The sequence below is a fragment of the Pogoniulus pusillus genome, chromosome 17, assembly GCF_015220805.1.
Source record: "Pogoniulus pusillus isolate bPogPus1 chromosome 17, bPogPus1.pri, whole genome shotgun sequence".
Taxonomy (NCBI): Eukaryota; Metazoa; Chordata; class Aves; order Piciformes; family Lybiidae; genus Pogoniulus; species Pogoniulus pusillus.
In genome coordinates this window covers 14354781-14375412 of record NC_087280.1, presented here as the reverse complement: position 1 = coordinate 14375412, position 20632 = coordinate 14354781, and the positions used below count along the sequence as shown (strand labels likewise).

The window sequence follows — 20632 nt, the reverse complement described above, 5'->3', positions numbered from 1 at the left end:
GCTGCTCACGGTACCGGTTACCGGGAACAAAGCTGCGGGGCGCGGTTTGGTAACGCGGATGGGTCTCCATCGGACCCCCCCATACTAAAGCCGATGAGGTTGGGCTCGTGGGCTCGACACCCCCACCCCCGCCCCGCCCCTGCACCCCACCCCGAGGGTTAATTGATGAGCATCGCTTGGGCTTGGGGGGGGAAGGTATCACCCCAGAGAGGGGGTGCCTCATCCGTAGGGATGGGTGATGGGACCCCCACTTTCCTCCGTCGTTCTCCTCCATGGTGGTACTGATGATGGTCATGGGAACGTGAAAAAGCCACCCAGGATCATGAGAAGCCCAGAAACCTTGGAGGGACGTGTGCCCCCCCATAACCTTGTCAGGTCATCTGCCCCCAGACTCTCGGTACCATCACCTGCACCCTGCAGCCCTGCAGGAGCAACTACACCCCAGGAACGTTGCAGGGGTTCTAGCAGCTGATGGCTGTCCCCCATCTCCCCCCCAGAAAAGAAGGACAAGGAGAATTTTAGATGCTCCATAAATCTGAGGGTCTTTGAGAGAGGGGAATGATGCTTACCCTGCCCCTCCCTTCTCCTCCCACCCCCCAAGGAGGCTATTGAAGAGGGTAGGTCTACCATGACGGGGAGAGGGAATGGGGGCAGAAAGTTTTGGGTGCCTAAAAGAGGGGATGTCGGCCATGATGTGGCATGGAGAGGGGGAGTAGTTGGCAAAGGACCTGACTGCTGTGGGCAGGGGCACTGGACCCCATCACGAGGAGGATGAGGGTGTCCTGCTGATGGATAAGGTGCACACCAAGGCAGGTGGGATTTGGGAGGTGGAGGTTCTTGTCTCCGTGGAAGCAGGCAGGTAGGGCTGATGGCAGTTGAGGTTCTCCCAGAGGGCAGCCCTTTGTCTGAGGACCCTTCCTTGCCCAGGGACTTGTGCTCTTGGTGTGCAGTCTGCCAGCACCTGTGCCCAGGGCCTCCTGCACCCACTTTATGGTGTGGAGCTGGCCAAGCCACCACCTCACCACCTCCTGGCTGCCCTCCCTTCCGCGACCAGGCCAAACCGGTGTTTCTGGCCCTGTGTTGGCACCCAGCCACAGCACAGATGCTAGCCCAGCCCTGCTGCCACCTGTGCCCATGCGTCCTGCAGATGTCCCGCCTGCGGTGGGCATCCAGAGTGGCCACGGATCAAGGCGAGTGTATGGGTGGGCTAGGAGTGAGCACAGCAGGCACCGTGGGTGGCCTCGGCCAGAGGCGGGAAGCAGCCCCCTGGGGCGGACACCTCTGGGGAGCAGGCCCATGGCCGCTTTGATCAATGGCGCCATGAGGTTGGAGCTACCTTGGCCAGTTGGGACAGGTTGACACAGCAGCCTCAGCCAATCAGGATGTGGAGACGTGGACGTGCAGCCATCTCAGCCAATCAGGACAAGGAGACGTGGGGTCACAGCAGCCTCAACCAATCAGAACATGGAAACACAAGGCCACAGCTGTGCCAGCCAACCAAGATGTGGGAAGGTGAGGGTGCAGCCGTCTCAGCCAATCAGAACAAGGAGCTGCGGGGCCACAGCAGCCTCAGCCGATCAGGATGTGGGGACAAGAGACAGCTCCAGCAGTTCGATGTCCACGCTGCAGTAGGGGCCCCAGACCTGGTCCCAGTGCCCCAGCCCCAGCTGCCACTCATGGCTGTGGATCAGTCACCTCCCTCCTGTGCACCCCTACAGCACTCAGAGCCCTTCTGGCACTCCTTGGTGTCCCTCACTGCCGCTGGCTTAGCTGAGCCACGCTTTCCCTACGTACCCACCTGCCCGTGGGTTTCCTTACATCCACCCGGGACCACCTGCCCTCGGCCCTTCCACGTTCCATGTGCTGTGCCTGGAGCGTGTGGGACTTTCCTCCTCCTCCTCCTCAGCTCCTGGGCGGATGACTTTACTCAGACATCTGATGGTTATTGGTCTGCAGGTGCTTCCCACAGAGCACCCCGGGCACCATGGACCGCCTCGGGTATCATGAACCGTCGTGGGGCACCACAGACCACCCAGGGCGGCACGCCCCTGAGCGTGTCCCGTGTCTGGGGGCTGCGCGGGGGCAGACGCCAGGGCCCCTGCCCGCTCGGCCCGCAGGGCGCTAGCCCTTTAAGAGTGGGCGTGGTCCGCTCGGTGCCCGGGCCGGGGGGCGGTGCCCGCGCATGCGCGCTGGCCGCGCCGTGTCCCCGCGCGGCTGCCGTCGCCTCGGAGCTGGCGCGCCCTCTGGCGGCGCGGGCGGGTGGCGGCGCTGGGGCCGAGCGCGGTCTCCGCAGCGGCGGCCGTAGGGGGTGTCTGTGCCTTGCCCCGGTGCAGCTCGGGGCTGAACGTTCCCCTGTCCCCCAGCGTAGGAGCACCGGGCTGATCCCCGAGGGCCCCGGGACCTTACGCGGCGGGAGCAGCTCCGTTTCCGGGGCGAGTGAGGGCTTTCCTGCGGGCAGGCTGCGGCCCCTGGCTCCCTGCTCTGCTGCCGGTACGAGCCCAGCCTGGCCTGGCTCGGCCCGGCCCGTCCACCCACCGGGATGATCAACGCCATCCTGGTGTTCAACAACCACGGCAAGCCGCGGCTCGTCCGCTTCTACCAGCACCTGGTGCGGGGCCGGGGCGCCGGGATGAGAACAGAGACAGGGCCGGGGGGCAGGAACAGGGACAGGGATGCTGACACGGCCAGGGCCGGGACACTGGGAACAGAGACCGCGGGTGGGGCAAGGGACTAGAGACAGGAACACCCATGTGGTTGGGGGACCAGGGACAGGGATCAGGATGGGGACCAGGCACAGGGACATGGATGGGACCGGGGGCTGCCTGTGGGGCTGATGGCAGTGACTACGTGAGCCCGGTGTGGGGCTGGAGGTGCTGGGAGGGCTCAGCTGGGGCTGGGGGGATCCAGGGGTGCAGGGAGTGGTCTCTCTGGGGCTGAAGAGCCCTGTTTGCCTCTGCCTGCTCCCATGACCTGGTCGCTCAGAATGTCTTGTGACTGGGTCATGCCTGTGCTGGCTACTCCTGTGGTGCTAAGGCTGGCGGGGAGCTGGGAGCTGCCAGCTCAGGGCATGCCTTGGGCAGAGCAGAACCGTGGCTCCTCCAGGCCCTGCACCCATGGGTGCTCATCCTGGCTCTCACAGACGGAGGAGGCCCAGCAGCAGATCATCCGGGAGACCTTCCACCTGGTGCTGAAGCGGGATGACCACATCTGCAACTTCCTGGAGTGCGGCAGGTAGATCCCTGCCCCTGGGGCGTGTGGGGGCATCCTCTGGGTGGGGATGCAGGTAGCAACTCAGAACCCTTCGCTTGCCCTCCGTTCAACAAGGCCAAGCACTGGGTTTTCCCGTTTGGTCACAACAACCCCAGGAACCCTCCAGCCTGGGGGCAGAGTGGCTGGAAACTGCCCAGTGGGTGAAGGTGAGCCAGAATGTGCCTGGGTGACCAAGAAGGCCACCAGCATCCTGGACTGGATCAGCAATGGTGTGGCCAGCAGGCCCAGGGAAGTGATTGTACCCCTGTACTGGGCACTGGTGAGGACACACCCTGAATCCTGGGTGCAGTTTCGGGCCCCTCGCTCCAAGAAGGACATTGAGAGGCTGAAGCAGGTCTAGAGAAGGGCAGTGAACCTGGTGAAGGGTCTGGAGAACAAGTCTGGTGAGGAACAGCTGAGAGGCCTGGGGTTGTTTACCCTGGAGAAGAAGAAGCTGAGGGGATCTTAAAGGTCTCCTCCAGCCTAACCAATTGCATGGTTCGCATCTCCACAGCCTGTTTGGTGGCTCTGACTACAAGCTGATCTACCGGCACTACGCCACCCTCTACTTTGTCTTCTGCGTGGACTCCTCAGAGAGTGAGCTGGGCATCTTGGACCTCATCCAGGTCAGTCTCTGCACTTGGGTTTGCTTCAGGTCTGCCTCTGGCACAGAGCCCTGACCCCGAGGCCTCTGAAGCCACTTTGTGTCTCTGGGAGCAGCTGAAAAGCTGTCGAGGGGGCTGCGGTGGGACGGGAGAGCTGCGTGGTGTGAACTGATCCTAGCTGCTCCTCCTGGAGGCAGCAGGGGAAGTCAGTCTGAATTCATTGCTTTTCAGAATTTTGGTTGGAAGAGGCTTTTAAGCTCCTGGAGTTCAACCATTACCCCAGTACTAACAGGTCACCACCAAACCATGTGCCTCAGCACCACATCTCCATGGCTTTGAAACCTGCCCAGAGATGGGGACTCTACCACTGCCCTAGGCAGCCTGGGACAGGCCTTGACAAACCCTTTCCATGAAGAAATTGTTCCTCAAGTCCAACCTAAAACACCACTGACACAACTTGAGGCTAGCTATTCTTGTCCTGTCACATGTTCCTTGGGAGAGGAAACCAACCCCCACCTGCCTCCTGGCTCCTTGCAGGGAGCTGTAGAGAGCCAGAAGGTCTCTCCTCAACCTCCTTTTTTCCAGACTGAGCAACTCCAGGTCCCTCAGCTGCTCCTCACCAGACACAATCACAGAGACCTGTTCTCCAGACCCTTCACCAGCTTCTTTGCCCTCCTTCCATACCTCTGCCCCTCTCAGGCTCTTTCAGTGGTCTCCAACCCTTCTTAAACACAGCCATCAACACGGTCCCAGCACTGCAGCAGATCAGAGCATGGACACATGGGATCCTCCTCCCAGAACATCCATCTCCTATGTTTTGCTGCCCTCAATGCTGCACCAGCCCCTGGAAGGGAGTTCTGGGTGTGTGGGCAGCCACCAGGCTGGGCCTGCCTGTGTTTTCTCTGGGAACAGTCCCTGTCCCATGGGCAGTCAAAAGGAAGTGGGGTCCTTGAGAGGGAGTTGTCCCTACTCAGGGTGACACGTTTCTGGCTGAGGCTCTGGATCTTTTGCCTGTGTGTAGGAAGCATCTTCACAGAATCACAGAAACATTCAGGTCGGAAAAAGATCCTCAAGATCACCAAGTCCAACCAATAACCCTCCTCTGCAGGGGTCACCCTAAACCATATCCCCAAGTGCCACATCCAAACGACTTAAACACATCCAGAGTTGGTGACAACCACCTCCTGGGGCAGCCCATTCCAGTGCCTGGCCACTCTTTCTGCATGGTGGTTCCCATGCTGACCTTCCTTTCTCATCTCCTCAGGTGTTTGTGGAGACACTGGACAAGTGCTTCGAGAACGTCTGTGAGCTGGACCTCATCTTCCACATGGACAAGGTGAGTCGTGGCCTTGATGTGCTCCTCCCAGCCAGCTGCCTCCAGAGCCCTGCATGCCTGTAGGCAGGAGCTGGCCCAGCCTGGAGCTCTGGAGCCTTTTGGAAGAGTCCTTTGGTACTTTAGGGATGTGAGTTGGGGTGGGGTTGAAGTCCTAGGTGGAAGAGCCAGCCTGGGATCTGCGTGTCCTCCTGACCCCTGAGCTGCTGTGTGTGTTCTGCTCCTCCTGTCTGTGCTGTGGGACCTCTTGGGAGCCTTGTTAACGTTTTACCAGAGCTGCAGGGAGATCAGGGCAGGAACAATGAGGCTGTTTGGAATCCACAGAGTGTTTGGTAAACTTTCCCGGAGCCACAACCTCCCAAAGCTTCCTCTTGGTCTGGATGGAGTTTCAGGGCGGAAACCTGTCCCCTTTGATCATCCCAGAGGTGGGGCTGGAGGCAGCCAGGGCTGGGCTTTGGGAGAAGAGAGATTGCTGACGTCTGCTGGGGTACATGCAGCTCTTGATAAGGTTTTTCTTGCTTTGTTGGAGGCAAAACAAGACAATTAACAACAACAAAAAAGAGGAATGGAAAAAAAACCCAACCCCTCAATAGAGATACAGAACGTTCCTGTTCTGCTGGTGCTTCCAGCTCATGGGCTCTGGCAGAGAAGTGCAGCCAGTGGCTCCTCAGAGTGACCAGGACCAGCTGAAGGTCCCAGGGATGGCTGGACCTTGGAAGACCTTGATTCCATCATCTGCCCAGCTGTGAACTCTGAGCAGTGTTGTGGGATTAATTTTATATTGTCAGCAGAAGCCTTCTTATCTCAACCTGGGGAGAAAGTACTAGGAGGAGTTGCCAGCTTACCCTGGCCACATCTCGAAGAGGATGAGCTTCCTTCCAGGCACTTGGTTTGTGGCCTGGCCAAGACCTGGCAGCTCTGCCCACAGACCACAGGCAGGAGATGCCTGTCCTGGGTGGGGTAGTTAATTGTTCCCTGGGCTGCTTGACCCCAGGGCTTGGATTTGGAATGAACAGCAGTGCCCCTGTGCCCCTCTGCTCTGCTGGCAGGGACCTGCCTGTGGACTCTCCTGCCAGGAAAGGGCTGAGAGGGGTCACAAGCCGAGAGGGTTCTGATCAAGGAGACCCTGGCCTAGCTTCAGGCTCTTCTGCCAGTCGGACCAGTTTGCTGCCTATTCTGGGCTGCTGCTGCTTCTTCCCAGCCTTGCCTCTCTGGGCTCCCCAGTTCAAGAGAGAGAAGGAACTACTGGAGAGAGGCTCTGAAGATGGTGAGAGCCCTGGGGCTGTTGAGCCAGGAGAAGAGCATCCCCAGAGATGTTGATCAGCACTGAGCAGATCCTCTCTCAGGCTGCTCTCCTCTAGGCTCAGCAGCCCCAGGGCTCTCAGCCTTTCCTCCTCACAGAGATGCTCCAGAACCCTGAGCATCCTCCCAGCCTCCGCTGGACTTTCTCCAGCAGTTTCTTTGTCTCACCCAGCACAGCCCTTTGGCTTTCCTTGCTAAGTCAGCAGTTCCCAGCAATGACCTAGCACAGATTATGAGTTTATGGATCTCTGGTAGCTTCCCTGGAGCAGGCTGTTCCTGGAAGATGGTTGAGTTATGACATTGTTTTATGGTTGCGCTGTAAACACAGCACTGTCAGGAGAAGGCCCTCAGAGATCAGGCAGGAGAGAACCTGCTAGAAGGGCTCACCACGGGTCCCATCCTGCTCCAGCCACAGTCAGAGCAGCGAGATGTGCAGGGCCAGCACAGGGTGACAGCCACCTTCCCGGTATACCCACAGCACTGGGACCACGGCACGGCCCCGGCAGCGTGCAGCATGAGCAGCTCTCTGCCACAGGGGAGCATCTGGACTGCAGGAAATGTTGTTCCTCCAAGGTCTGGCCCTAGGCCAAGTTGGAGTGAACTCATCAGGGCAGAGATCCCAAGCAAGGTTTGTTTTCCAAAACCAAACAGCACTTCCCGAACAAGCTGTGTCCTCTGTGGGACCTCACAGCTGTGGAGGGAAGCTCACGTTCTCCTCGAGGTACCAAGAACAGAAAGGGGCTGGGCAGGAGCTTCCTCTGAGCCTCCCCACGGCTATCATGGCTCCATCTTTTTGTGAAGCTCCGAGGTTTTAGGAGCACTGATGGCCAAGCACCACAGACCCAGCAGCCCTGTCCTGCTGCTGAGCAGGGACCCAGGCCCACAGCGGCTCCTATCTCGCTCAGCCTGTGCTGTGTGGAGTGTGAGGAGAATCCAGGGTAACAGAAAATCACAGGAGCCACCAAAGCTGCACCCAAACCCCAGCCAGAAACTGCTGGGCTGGGAATGTTCACGGCCAAAGTGTCTTCTCCATGCATCAGTACTTTCCTGCTGACACTGGCCTCGTATTTCCTGAGCCAGCTGCGTGCCAGAGCTCCACAGCCCCTCTGCCCGAGCAGAGGGCAGCACCAGCCTGGCACAGCTCCAGGCATACCGACAGCCCAGAGACAGGGCTGGGAGCTCTGGGGCAGCACCTGAGGAGCAAGACCTGGGTAGTAAGCAGGAGGCTGCTGCCTGTTCCCAGCATGCCCAGAGCTGCCCAGCTGCCGTCCAGCTCTCAGAAGCTTGGGCACTCCCTGTCAATAAAAATCCATGCCAGGTGTGTACAGAGAGGAGAGGGACAACAAAGGTGGCCAAAGGCTGGAGTCACAGAATCCCAGCATGGTGGGGGCTCTGCAGGTCACCCAGTCCAACACCACTGCCAGAGCAGGGGCACTCACAGCAGCTTGGCTGGGATCACAGTGGCCAGGGAGGTTTAGAAGCTCTCCAGAGAAGGAGACTCCACAGCCTCTCTGAGCAGCCTGCTCCAGGGCTCCAGCACACTCACACCAAAGAATTTTCTCCTTCTCTTCAGATGGAAATTCCTGCATTCCAGTTAGTGCCCATTGGCCCTTGTCGTGTCTCTGGTCACCACTGACAAGAGTCTGGCCCCATCGTCTTGCCCCACACCCTTCAGCTCTTGCTGAGCGCTGAGCAGATGCCCTCTGGGACTGCTCTTCTCCAGGCTCAACAGCCCCAGGGCTTGACTGTTTATGCTTTCTGTATCTGTGTCACAGTTGGGTCTGTCCAAAAAGTGAAACTGGCCTCTGGTCTGGCTTTCCTGGTAGGAGAAACTGGTTCTGGGAAGAGGTGTCTGGGAGATTTCTGCTGCCCTATGCTGCTCTCCAGGACCATTTCCTGTCAGGACTCCCAGGTGTGACCAATACTCCAGCCTGGGAATCGATCAAACTTTATCTGGAGGTGACACATGCAGGATGTGTCAGGCTGGGCCTGACCTGGCTCCTCCTGGGACTGCCCTATGCCCAGTGGGTAGTGTTTGCCCCATCCTCTCTGGTGGGTGTCCTCTAGAGCCAAGGTGCCAGCAGTAACTGGGGCTGTGGAACTCCCCAGGCTGAGAACCATCTGGGTGCTGTGGCCAAGGGAGGACAGGAATGCATTTGTGCCCTTGAAGGGGGAAATGTCAGCCCCGAGTGCTTCCAGACCAATCTGCGGCTTCCAGGCTGCTGCTGCTCCCAGCCCCTGAGCTGGGATGGGTTCACAGTTTTCCTCACCCCTTCTCATCCCTTCCCTGCCCTTGCAGGTCCACCACATCTTGCAGGAGGTGGTGATAGGTGGCATGGTGCTGGAGACCAACATGAATGAGATCGTGGCACAGGTGGAGGCCCAGAGCAAGCTGGAGAAGGCTGAGGTGAGCAGCCGTGCCACAGCTCTGCTCTGCGGGGCCTGATGTCCCCCAGTCTGAGGGCTCTGGGGCACGGGGAGCATCCCCAGTATCCCCAGTCTGAGTGCTCTGGAGAAGGACTGGCTGCTGTTCAGAGTGCAGGGAGCAGCCCAAGCAGGGGAACAGCCGTTCCCATTGGCAAAGTTCACTGGCCCTGCTGGTGCTGTTGCCGTGAGGGTGCAGCCAGGCTGCTGGTGTGGGGAAGCACTGAGCTGCCCAGCCCAGTTCCATACTGCTCGCGGGACTGAGTCCAGCAGCGAGCTGAGAGCTGGGTGTGGGAGCTGCTCCCTGTGCTGAGCTCTGTGTGGCAGGACATGGGGCTGATGGCCACCAGTCCCTCTTGGTGACCACTGGTCCCTGCTGGTGGCCACTGGTCCCTGCTGGTGGCCACTGGTCCCTGCTGGTGGCCACTGTTCCCTCCCGCCCGCAGGGAGGCCTCTCGGCCGCTCCGTCCCGCGCGGTCTCTGCGGTGAAGAACATCAACCTGCCCGAGATCCCTCGCAACATCAACATCGGGGACATCAACATCAAAGTGCCCAACCTGTCGCAGTTCATGTGATCTTCCTGTGGCCTGGGTCTCTGCCCCACTGGGGTCTCTGCCTGAGGCTCTGCCAGGCTGGCTGCAGAGAGCAGAAAGCGGTGATGGGGCTCAGTGAGAGCGTGGTGGTGCTGCCCATCACCTTGGAGCTAGGCCCTGCACTCCCAACAAGGGTGGCCTTTCTTCTCCCTCTCTGTAGAGGGACATGGCCTCTCCTCACCGTGGGGGTCAGCCAGGTCCTTCCTCTCCCAGCACTTTGGGGTTCCCAGTCATGAAACACCCCTGTAGTCAATGGTTCCTGCAGGAGCCAGAGGTCCTTGTGTCCTCCATCCTGCCTGTGCCCACCCTGGTCCTGCTTGCTGGGGCTGGGAAGTGTGGGGACAATAAACTACCCTGTGACGCTGTGTCTGTGTCTGCTGTGGCTGCCCTGGGGGAGCACTGGGATGAGCATCTTGGGGGGTTGGGGCTTGCTGTGCAGCTGGAGGGGGTATTCAGCTGGTGCCCAGGCTCCTATGTGGGGCGGGAATGGGGTCCTGGACCCACCGGAGGGAGAGCTGGGAGTGGTGCAGGGTGGGCTCTGGGGCAGGGCAGCTCTTGGGAGCTGGAGCGGGGAACGGGATGTGACAATGTTGTTCCCTGCTCTGGGCCTTTGGGGTCAGGGTCATCGTTATCAGCCTGTGGTGCGCTGGTGCTTGCTGTCCTCCTGCCAGCCCTGTTGCCCTCTTCTCCAGCCATGCTGCCAGCCCTCCTGCCCTCTGTGCCACAGTCCACCCTGTCCTGCTGCCAGCCCTGTTTGGCTCAGTGTGTGTGTGGGCTGTGGGGCTGGGACTGGTGCCCCAGTCTCAGCGGGGAGCAGGACCGTCCTGGGACTGCAAGAGAGGGTGGCTGTAGAGGCCAGGCTGGGCACGGAGGATCCTGGGGGTTGCCTTGGCTCGTCCGCCTCAGCACCATCTGGCCTCTGGGCTGACTCAGGGCCCCTTCCCCTGCTTCCCCTCCTACCCCCCACCAACGGGCTCTGCCTCCTCTTCCCCTGGCAGGGGACCCGTGACTCTGCTTGGGAGGAATTTTCCTGCTGCCTCCCCTTCCTGCAGCTTAACCCTTCCCCAGCTGGCCAGGAGCCACGCAGCAGCTGGGCAACCTGTTGCTTCATTTTCTCCACCAGCCCTCCTCCTCCTGCCCGGAGTAGTTTGGGGAGAGAGCAGTCAGAGATGCCCCAAGCTGGGTCCTGGAGCTGGGGTGGCTGGAAGGGAAAATCCTGTTTTTACCCCATGGTGAGTAATTCGGTGTGGTGCCCACGTCCTGCTCTGCTCCACGGATCTCAGTGTGGTGCCCATGTCCTGCTCTGCTCTGAGGAACTCGGTGTGGTGCCCGCATCCTGCTTTGCTCCAAGGAACTCCATGTGGTGCTCATGCCCTGCTCTGAGGAACCTGATGTGCCCACATCCTGTTTTGAGGAACTTGATGTGGTGCCCGAGCTCTGCTCTGCTCTGAGGATCTTGGTGCAGTGCCCACGCCCTGCTCTGCTCCAAGGGACTCTGTATGGTGCCGGTGTCCTGTTCTGCTCTGAGGATCTCTGTGGTGCCCACATCCCACTCTGCTCCAGGTCAGGACGTGAGGGTGCCGGGGCGGGGGGGCTGAGTCCAGCAGCCATGCCCATGTGCAGCCATGGCTCAGGATGTATCTGGCCACAGCTGCTTCTCTGGGAGATGGAGCTGGGGTTTGGGGCTGGCACCCATCCCTATCACCCATTCCAAGCCAGGCTGTGCTGTGGCACCCATGAGTGCTGCCAGGTTCGGATGAGATTTGTTGCTCCCTGGCTTCTGTCACCCTCCCTGGCAGCGAGGTGGAGGGAAGCAGGCAATGGAGCCTGACACTGCCCCTGCCGTGCAGTAACCCTTAGGTCCTGACTTCGTCCCCAGTCCATGCCGGAGGCACTCAGGGGCCTGGCTGCCTCGGGGGAGTTGTACCCCACAAACCCCTCTGTGGCCTGACCACAGCCCTGAGAGTGCCCACGAGGACCGGAGACACTCCCGAAGTCACTGCTGCAAGGGCACGGGGTGCCAGGGGCGCAGGGTGCTGGGCTAAGGGGACTGAGCAGGGGGCACCCCCTTAGGAGGGACTCCTTCCCATGTGCCTGGTGCTGCGGGGACGCAGTGTCCTCTTTCCTGTCACCCCTGCGACTTGCGCGCTGGCCGAGGATGGGGTGAGGGAGGGGACCCCAGCAGGACCCCGGGGTTGCCGGGGCCGTGCCCCATCCGCCCCAGGCCGGGCCGGGCCAGCAGCCCAGGGGTTAAGGGGGCGAGGAAATCCCGGTTCCTGCCCTCGGAGCTTCGGGAGAAAACTTCCCTGCAGCTGCTGCCTGCGAGGCTGGCACCCGGGAGCAGGCAGGGAGCAGGCAAGGAGCTGGCAGGGCACAGGCAGTGTGAGGGGCTCAGGCGGGGCACAGGCAGGGAGCAAGCAGCGCTGGGTGCAGGCAGGGTGCAAGCAGGGGTAGGCGAGGCAGGGCACAGGCAGGGTGCCCCGATGGGGCGGGAGGGAGCCCAGCTGCCCGTCGCTCCCAACTGCTGAGCACAGGAGGGTGAGTGGGGGGCGATGCCACTGCCCAGACCCTTCCCGGGGGGCAACAGTCCCCGAGCCAGGGGGCCTGGTGAGCCCCACTTTGGGGGCTCCGAGGGGGAGGGGCTGGGGGGCTGCCCGTGAGGGCTGGCGGGACCGAGTGTGTGTGTGTGTTACGGAGCCTGGGGGCGGGGGGGCTTTGGGAGTGTCCATGGGGGGGTTATGGAGGGTCTGGGGTGGGGTTACAGAACCTCACGGGAATGCCCATGTGGGTGATGCCCGGTGTCATGACACCCTGTAATACCTATCTGTGTCCTGAGTGTCTGCCTGTGGGGTGTGTGGCACACGTGTGGGGTGTGGGGCGTGGTGCTCACGTGTGCTCCGTCCAGGAGGGCTCTCTGGAAGGGGGACTTTGTGGGGCTGGAGCAGCTGGGCTGTGAGGTGGCACAGGGTGGCCTGGGAGGGAGTTTGAGGAGGGCACAGAGGTGGCTGCTGCTTGATGGGGACCAGCAAGGGGGTGGGTCCCTGAAGCCCATGCCCAAGGGGCTCTTATGTGAGGAGGGTCAGTGTGCCCAGCAGTGTGGGGTGCCCAGCACCCTCCCAGCACCATCCTAGGTTTCCTAACCCACCCGTCCAGCATTCCAAACCCCATGCCCCTGGCCAAAATGAGGGCAGGGCCCGGAGCAGGACAAGCCTGTGCCAGGCTGTGGTGACAGTCAGGCACTGCAGAGCAGGTGGTGCCAGAGGAAAATGTGGCCCCCTGGGGTTGCTCTTTGAGATGGGTGAGGCTGGGTGCTGGCAAGGACAGGGCAGGGTTCCCTGAGGACACTCCTCAGCTGCCAGCAGCACTTGCTGGAGAAGTCAGATCCTGGAAAATTTCTACTCCCAGGGCAGCAGTTGGCATGTTCCGACACCGCGCTGGGCATGGGCTTTCTGCTGTGCCCACTGTGCTACCCCAGCCCCTGGAAGAGCACCCGGGGGCTCAGGCTCCTCTCCTCTGCCAGGGCGAAGTGTTCACTCCCATCTTGCTGGCACCCTGAGCCCAGGTGCATTTGTTTTGGGAGGCCAGGGGCTTGGTGCCATGGGGCACAGGCCAGGCTGTGCCAGCAGGACCCACTGTCACCCACCATGTCTGATGCCAGTTGACACCCTCAGTTTGCCCAGGCTGTGGCTGGTTAGAGGGCTCAGGGTACTGTGTGTCCCATGACTGGTGCCACTGGGCATGTGCCTGCTGGGCTGAGGGGGTCTGGAGTTTGATCTCCCAGGCGCGATCCAGGATCTGTAACCCTGGACTTTGAGAGGGGTGCGGGCAGGGCAGGCTCCTCCTCAGCACCCTGCAGAGCCTCCCTGCACCATCCAGACCCTCCATTTCCCCTTGGTGGGTGGGCAGCCCAGTGGGTCAGGGTCAGGTGCCAGCCTTCACCTGCTGCACCCTCACCCCCAGGTGGAGGGGCAGCCAGAACCCCCAGTTCAGACCCCATCACTTGAGGGCAAACAGGATGGTGCTGAGCCAGAAACTGGGCTTGTGTGCCAGGGCTGCGTGCCTCACCCTGTGGCACAGCAGGGATGTGGCCACCAGCTGTGACCAATTGCTTTGTTCCTCCTTTTGCAGGGTGAGGCCAGTGCCTAGGAGGGACGCAGGGAGTCCTGGCCTGCAGCCTGTGCCCACTCCCAGGGTGCCCATCCCTGCATGGTGCCATCCTGATGCCTCTGAGAGGCTAGGAGGCGGGCAGGCAGCAAGCTGATCCTGGGGGCCACTGCTGCTCTGGTTGCCTCATTGGTCATTAATACTTCACCCATTAACCAAGGCTGGTAAATCTGCTGGGACCGAGAGGCTAAAAGCCTGTGCCAGCTGGGCACAGTCTCCTCCACCAGCTCCACTCCTGAAGCCTTGCCATGGCAGCCGGCTTCTTCATCAGCAAGGGTGTGGGCATTGCAGCCATTGTGCTGGGCCTGGGCGCCGTGGCCACCATCATTGCACTCTCGGTGGTGTATGCCCAGGAGAAGGAGAAGAACAAGTCCCCGGAGCCCAGTGCCACCGCCACGGCTGCGCCCACCACCCCTGCCCCCAACAACCCCTGGAACAGGTGGCGGTTGCCCACGACGCTGGTACCTGAGTACTACGAGGTCACCCTGCAGCCCTTCCTGAGGCCCAAGGACAACGTCAGCTACATCTTCACAGGCAACAGCAGCGTGGTCTTCCTCTGCAGGGAGGCCACTGACCTCATCCTCATCCACAGCAACAAGCTGAACTACACTATGCAAGGCTCCTTCCTTGCCTCGCTGGATGCCGTGGATGATGCCACTGTGCCTCCCATCACCGAGACCTGGCTGGAGGTCCCCACCCAGTACCTGGTGATAAAGCTGGGGGGAAGGCTGGAGCAGGGCAAGCGCTACAGGCTCTTCAGCATCTTCACTGGGGAGCTGGCTGATGACCTGGCTGGCTTCTACCGCAGCGAATACGACGATGAGATGGGCAGAAGGTGGGTGGAGGGTAGGGAGATGGTGTGGGTATGGAGCTGGCTTGGGAGTGGCAGAGGGTACAGGCTGGGTTTGAGGCTTCTCTGGCCCTGGGATGGTGGGATGGGCGTGGAGGATCCTCTGTGCCCCCCTAGATCTGTGAGACACCCTGGCCATGGGTGAAGATGGGACCCATGTAGATTGGACCAGGGAGCAGAGGGACCCACAGGGGGCTGTCCCCCCCAGTGCTGATGGGGTTGGGTTGCAGGAAGGTGGTGGCCACCACACAGATGCAGGCGGCCGATGCTCGCAAAGCCTTCCCCTGCTTCGATGAGCCAGCCATGAAGGCCAACTTCACCGTGACGCTGATCTACCCCTCTGACTACGTAGCCATCTCCAACATGCCTCCTGCCAGTGAGTGGGAGCCCTGCTGGGGGGGGTTCAGGTGCCTGGCAAGGCTGTGTGGTGACCCCCCCACCCCTTTGCTCCCTGTAGGCTCTCGGCTGGAGCAGATCGATGGGGAGCAGTGGAATGTCACCACCTTCGAGCCCACCCCCAAGATGTCCACCTACCTGCTGGCCTTCATCGTCAGCGAGTTTGACTCCATCCGGAACGACTCAGGCAAAGTGCTGGTAGGCTGAGTGGGTTGGGAAGTGCTCCCTTGCCCACCCTGCTGGGGATCCAAGCCCAGGCTGAGCCCCACATTTCTCCTCCCCTGCAGATCCGCATCTGGGGCCGCCCCGAGGCCATCAAAGAGAAGCAGGGTGACTATGCGCTGAAGGTGACCGGCCCCATCCTCGACTTCTTTGAGGAGCACTACAACACAACCTACCCACTGCCCAAGTCCGGTGGGTGTCAGAGGGCACCAGCTGCCAGCTGTGGGGCGAGGGGGTACAGCACCCTGGCAACACTTTGCCAATGGGGGCCCTCCATCCTCAGACCAGGTTGGTCTCCCTGACTTCAATGCGGGTGCGATGGAGAACTGGGGGCTGGTGACCTACCGGGAGAACTCTCTGCTCTACGATGCCAACTACTCCTCCATCAGCAACAAGGAGAGAGTGGTCACCGTCATTGCCCACGAGCTGGCACACCAGGTACCCAACGTGCCCCCTAACCCCTCCCACCAGCTGGCAGGGCATGGCTGACAGTGTGCCATGCTCCCTCACAGTGGTTTGGGAACCTGGTGACGCTGCGCTGGTGGAATGACCTGTGGCTGAACGAGGGCTTTGCCTCCTACGTGGAGTACCTGGGAGCTGACTCAGCAGAGCCCACCTGGAACATCGTGAGTGCCAGTGGGCGTGGGGTGTGGGCACAAGGTGCAGGTATGGGGTGTGGCCACCCCCTGCGCTCCTGGGGGCTGCCTCCGCTGCCAGGAGGGTGCATGCAGGACTGAGCTGGGTGCTGGCACCCAACCCCTGCAGAAAGACCTGATGGTGCTGAACGAGGTGTACACGGTGATGGCGACGGACGCCCTGACCACCTCCCACCCACTCTCCTCCAGCGAGGACGAGATCAACACCCCCGCCCAGATCAGCGAGGTCTTTGACAGCATCACCTACAGCAAGGTGGGCACAGAGCACAGGGGTCCTCCTGGGGTGGTGAGGTGGTAGGATGTGGGGTGCCCCTATGCAGCCAGGAAGTCTCTGAGCTGCTCTCTCTACAGGGAGCGTCGGTGCTGCGGATGCTCTCTGACTTCCTCACTGAGGACATCTTCAAGGACGGGCTGCAGGTGAGGTTCATCAAGGGCATCTGTTGGAACACAGGTGCTCCACCTTGATAGCAGCTGGAGATAAGCCACCGTGTGCCCATGTGACCAAGAAGGCCACCAGAATCCTGGCTTGGAACAGCAGCAGTGTGACCAGCAGGATTAAGGCAGTTCAGTTTTGGGCCCCTCACTCTAAGAAGGACATTGAGGAGCTGGAGCAGGTCCAGAGAAGGGCAAGGAAGCTGATAAAGGGTCTGAAGAACAGGGCTGGTGAGGAACAGCTGAGGCAACTGGGGTTGTTCAGCCTGGAGAAACGGAGGCTGGGGGGAGACCTTCTGTCTCTCTACAGCTCCCTGCGAGGAGACTGGAGGCAGGTGGTGGTTGGTCTCTTCTCCCGGGGAACAAGAAACAGGACAAGAGGAAATGGCTTCAGTTTGTACCAGGGGAGGTTTGAGTTGGACATGGGGAACAATTTCTTCTCCTTGAAGGTTGTCAAGGCCTGTCCCAGGCTGCCTATGGGGGGTGGTGGAGTCCTCTCTTTGGAGAGGTTTCAAAGCCATGGAGATGTGGTGCTGAGGGCCGTGGTTTGGTGGTGCCCTGACAGTGCTGGGGAATGGTTGGACTCCACGATCTAAAAGGTCTCTTTCAACCAAAACCCTTCTGGGATTCCATGATTCCACAACTCAAGGAGGCTCTGCTGGTGCTGGGGTCACCCAGCCCTGCTTCTGGTTGGGCATCCCGCAGGCAGAGGTTCTCTGGGTGCTCTGTGATTGTGCTGCACCTGGAGCTGCCCCTGTTCACTCATCTCTCCTGGTGCTCTGCTGCAGACCTACCTCCACACCTTCGAGTACAGCAACACCATCTACAAGGACCTTTGGACTCACCTGCAGCAGGTAGGAGGGGGCTGGCTGCTCCCGCCTGCTCCTCTCACCCCTTGCCCCTGCCCTGGGGGAGTGCCCGGTGGATCAGGGCCATGGCCACACAGTCACCACCTGCTGGATGAGAGGTTAAGCACCAGAAGTGGTCTGGATCCCTGCTGGACACCTGCTGGACCTCCCTGGCACCAGTGCCCCACGGCTCTGTCCCCCCTGCAGGCCGTTGACCGTCACGGGCTGCAGCTGCCTGGCAGCGTCAGTGCCATCATGGATCGCTGGATCCTGCAGATGGGCTTCCCGGTGGTGACCGTCGACACCCTCACCGGCACCGCCACCCAGAGCCACTTCCTGCTGGACCGCGGCTCCACCGTGGAGAGACCTTCTGCCTTCAAGTGAGTGAGGCGTGGGGCTGGTGGCACCGGTGGGGCCAGGGCAGGGTCTGGGGGAGCCAGCGGTGGTCCCACCACCTGCCTGTCCCTGCGCAGCTACACCTGGATCGTCCCTATCACCTGGATGACAACCCAGAGCGGGGGGTCGAGGCTCTGGCTGACCAGAAGCTCAGGTAACGGCGTCTCCTGCCTGCGCGGGGGTCGGGAGCCTCGCTGCCACCTCCCCTGCCTCAGGCGGAGGCTGGGGTCTGTCAGGAGTGGGGGGGGGGGCTGATCTCCTCTCCCCCTCCCAGAAACCTTCAACGAGTTCAAGGTGAGTAGCCCCAGCTGGCTGCTGCTGAACCTGAACGTCAGTGGCTACTTCCGTGTCAACTACAACCCAGAGAACTGGGACCAGCTCCTCACCCAGCTCTCCAGCAACTACCAGGTACACGGGGCAGGAGCAGGGGCTGTGGGTCGACCCCCACCTCACACAACCCCACTTGGGACTACTCTGAGCTGCCAACTCTGCCCTCTCCCAGCAAATCCCCGTGATCAACCGTGCCCAGATCATCGATGATGCCTTTAACCTGGCCAGGTGAGCCTCGCTGTGTGCCCCCCAGGGGGTATCGGAAGGTTGGTTACCCTGGAGATGTATGGGCATCAGCTGTGGGGTCATGGAGCTGACCTTCACCCCTCGTAGGGCCAACTATGTCAACGTGACCTTGGCCTTGAGAACCACACGGTTCCTGAGCCAGGAGGTAGAGTACATGCCCTGGGCAGCAGCACTCAACAACCTTCAGTACTTCCAGCTGATGTTTGACCGCAGTGAGGTCTTCGGCGTGATGACGGTGAGTGGTGCCACTGCCCTGCAGCGGGTACTGTGCCAGGCAGCAGGGCTGAGGGCCTGGGTCTGCACGCAGAGCTGGGCAGTGGGCTGCTGCCAGTGCCACCATGTGCTGACTGCCCTCCTGTCCCCCAGAAATACATCCAGAAGCAGGTGCTGCCCCTCTTCAACTACTACAAGAGTGTCACCAGCAACTGGACCAACATCCCTGAGGGCCTGATGGACCAGTGAGTGGCACGACTCCAGGGGTGGGCTGCACCTCAGGGTCTCCCCAACCACACTGGGATGGTCACCCCAGTCTGTGCCAAACATTGCCCTTCTTCTGGCCTGGTTGGTGCCTGGCTGCCATGTGGTGGTGCCCAGCTCCACATGGCCTCTCTGTCTCCAGGTACAATGAGATCAATGCCATCAGCACTGCCTGCTCCTATGGCATCACCGAGTGCCAGGACCTGGCCATCAAATACTTTCAGGAGTGGAAGCAAAATGTTGCACAAAACCCGTGAGTCTCCAGGGTGCCTCAGTGCCACCATGAGTCTGCAGCGTACCCTCATGCTGCCACTAGCACCCAAGGGGCCCTGGTGCCACCAGGAGTCCTCAGGGTGCCTCAGTGCCATCATAATGACCTAGGCTGCCTCAGTGCCACTGTGAATTTCCAGGGTGCTGTGGCGCTGCCATGAATTCCCAGGGTGCTCCACTGCCACCAGGAGTCCCCAGGGCACTGTGATGCTGCAATGGGTGGGCACAGTGGGCACAGTGAAGGTCTCCTGTCTGACTCTTCTCCTCTCCCTGGCAGGATCCCCCCGAACCTGCGCTCCTCCATCTACTGCAGCATAGTGGCCACGGGTGGGGAGGAGGCCTGGCAGTTCATCTGGGAGAGGTTCCGGAGTGCCAGCGTGGTGTCCGAGGCCGACAAGCTGCGCACCGCCCTCTCCTGCAGCCCCCATCCCTGGATCCTCAACCGGTGGGTACAGGGTGCCAGGTGGGCACAGCAGCTCTGCCCATGCTAGCCACTCACCACCCGGAGCTGTTGCCCTCCAGGTACCTGCAGTACACCCTGGACCCCACCAAGATCCGGAAGCAAGATGCCACCTCCACCATCAACAGCATCGCCAGCAATGTGGTTGGCCAGCCCCTGGCCTGGGACTTCATCCGTGGCAACTGGAAAATACTCTTCGGCCAGTGAGTGCCGGGCAGGGGGCTGTGGGGGGCTGTGTGGGCCTGTGGAGGGCTGCCAGTCTGCTCTTCCCCTTGGGGATGCCACCATCTGCCCCCACTCAGACACCCTGCTGCTCCCCCAGGTATGGTGGTGGCTCTTTCTCCTTCTCCCGGCTGATCCTGGCAGTGACCCAGCGCTTTGCCAGCGAGTTTGAGCTGCAGCAGGTGAGGCTGGGCATGGGCACCAGGGCACCAGAGAACCCAGTATGGGTGCCAGGGGCTGCCAGGGACTGTCGGATGGTGTTTGGGTGCCCTGTGCCTGCTCCAGCTGCCCCTCTCTCTGGCAGCTGGAGCAATTCAAAGCTGACAACCAGGACATCGGGTTCGGGTCGGGGACGCGGGCGCTGGAGCAGGCGCTGGAGAGGACCCGCACCAACATCAACTGGGTGAAGCAGAACCAGCAGACGGTGCTGGACTGGTTCAAGGTTGAGACTGGCTCCAGCTAGGCCTGCCTGGCACTGACTGCTGTGCACACACCTCCTGACTGCCATGGGGTGGGCTGAGTGGCTGAGCTCACCACTGGACCCTCACCCACTCCCCAGCTCTGCTCACTCCATGGCCCCCAGTCTCAAACGCCCCTACCTGGTCAGGGCTTCAGTGCTCCTGAGGGGCGGTGGCTGGTGCCCGTGGGCATGGCCTGGTGCCTGCATGATGGACAGTAAAGGGAGTACACAGGGGCCATCAGGCTGGGTGGAGAACACCCTGCCGTCCCCAGCTACGGGCTGGTGCAGACCTGGCAGTGTAAATAAAGGGCTTGCACGTCAGCTCTCGGCGGCCTCGCTGGGTTCTGAGGGGTGCCAGGAAGTGCCCGGGACCTTGTAGGGGGCATGGGGCGGGGAACAGGGACATCGAGCCCCACCTCGCCCCGGCCATTAGGAGCCTGGCGCTAAGTGGTTCTGGGGGCTCCGCCGACGCCAGCCCCACCCTGTCCCTCCGTCTGACGGCTGCGTGTGAGCTCCCCCGGGGGCTAGCCTTGCCCGGCGGAGCTGTGTCCTCTCCTTGGGATCCCCCTGCGTGAGTCTTATACTGGGGACAGACCTCGGGTGCCCCTGCATGGGTCTCCATTCCAGGGCAGACCCTGCAGAGTCAGGGTGGGAGACACATGGGGGCTATGCCAAGCAAGAGGGGATACCAATCCTC

General features: G+C 61.2%; 2 protein-coding genes across 3 annotated transcripts; both read left to right on the top strand.

Moving 5' to 3' along the window:
- The first annotated feature begins 523 nt into the window (after window positions 1-523).
- On the top strand, window positions 524-9871 carry AP3S2 (adaptor related protein complex 3 subunit sigma 2). 2 transcript variants are annotated; one of them, XM_064157839.1, is made up of 6 exons: window positions 524-1512; window positions 3140-3231; window positions 3764-3875; window positions 5119-5190; window positions 8789-8896; window positions 9360-9871. In XM_064157839.1, exons 1-6 carry the CDS (start codon window positions 1465-1467, stop codon window positions 9486-9488), a joined length of 561 nt encoding a protein of 186 aa, XP_064013909.1. In that variant the 5' UTR covers window positions 524-1464; the 3' UTR covers window positions 9489-9871. The 2 variants fall into 2 exon arrangements, with proteins under 2 accessions (XP_064013909.1, XP_064013908.1); XM_064157838.1 differs by lacking the exon at window positions 524-1512 and adding an exon at window positions 2221-2608.
- A 794-nt stretch (window positions 9872-10665) lies between these two features.
- On the top strand, window positions 10666-20256 carry ANPEP (alanyl aminopeptidase, membrane). The gene is made up of 21 exons (XM_064157840.1): window positions 10666-11069; window positions 13635-14505; window positions 14751-14896; window positions 14978-15114; window positions 15204-15330; window positions 15422-15576; window positions 15651-15764; window positions 15904-16047; window positions 16146-16211; window positions 17015-17080; window positions 17282-17454; window positions 17548-17624; window positions 17745-17878; window positions 17973-18028; window positions 18134-18281; window positions 18413-18504; window positions 18666-18776; window positions 19071-19238; window positions 19316-19456; window positions 19576-19657; window positions 19780-20256. Exons 2-21 carry the CDS (start codon window positions 13919-13921, stop codon window positions 19936-19938), a joined length of 2883 nt encoding a protein of 960 aa, XP_064013910.1. The 5' UTR covers window positions 10666-11069; window positions 13635-13918; the 3' UTR covers window positions 19939-20256.
- The last annotated feature ends 376 nt before the right edge of the window (window positions 20257-20632 follow it).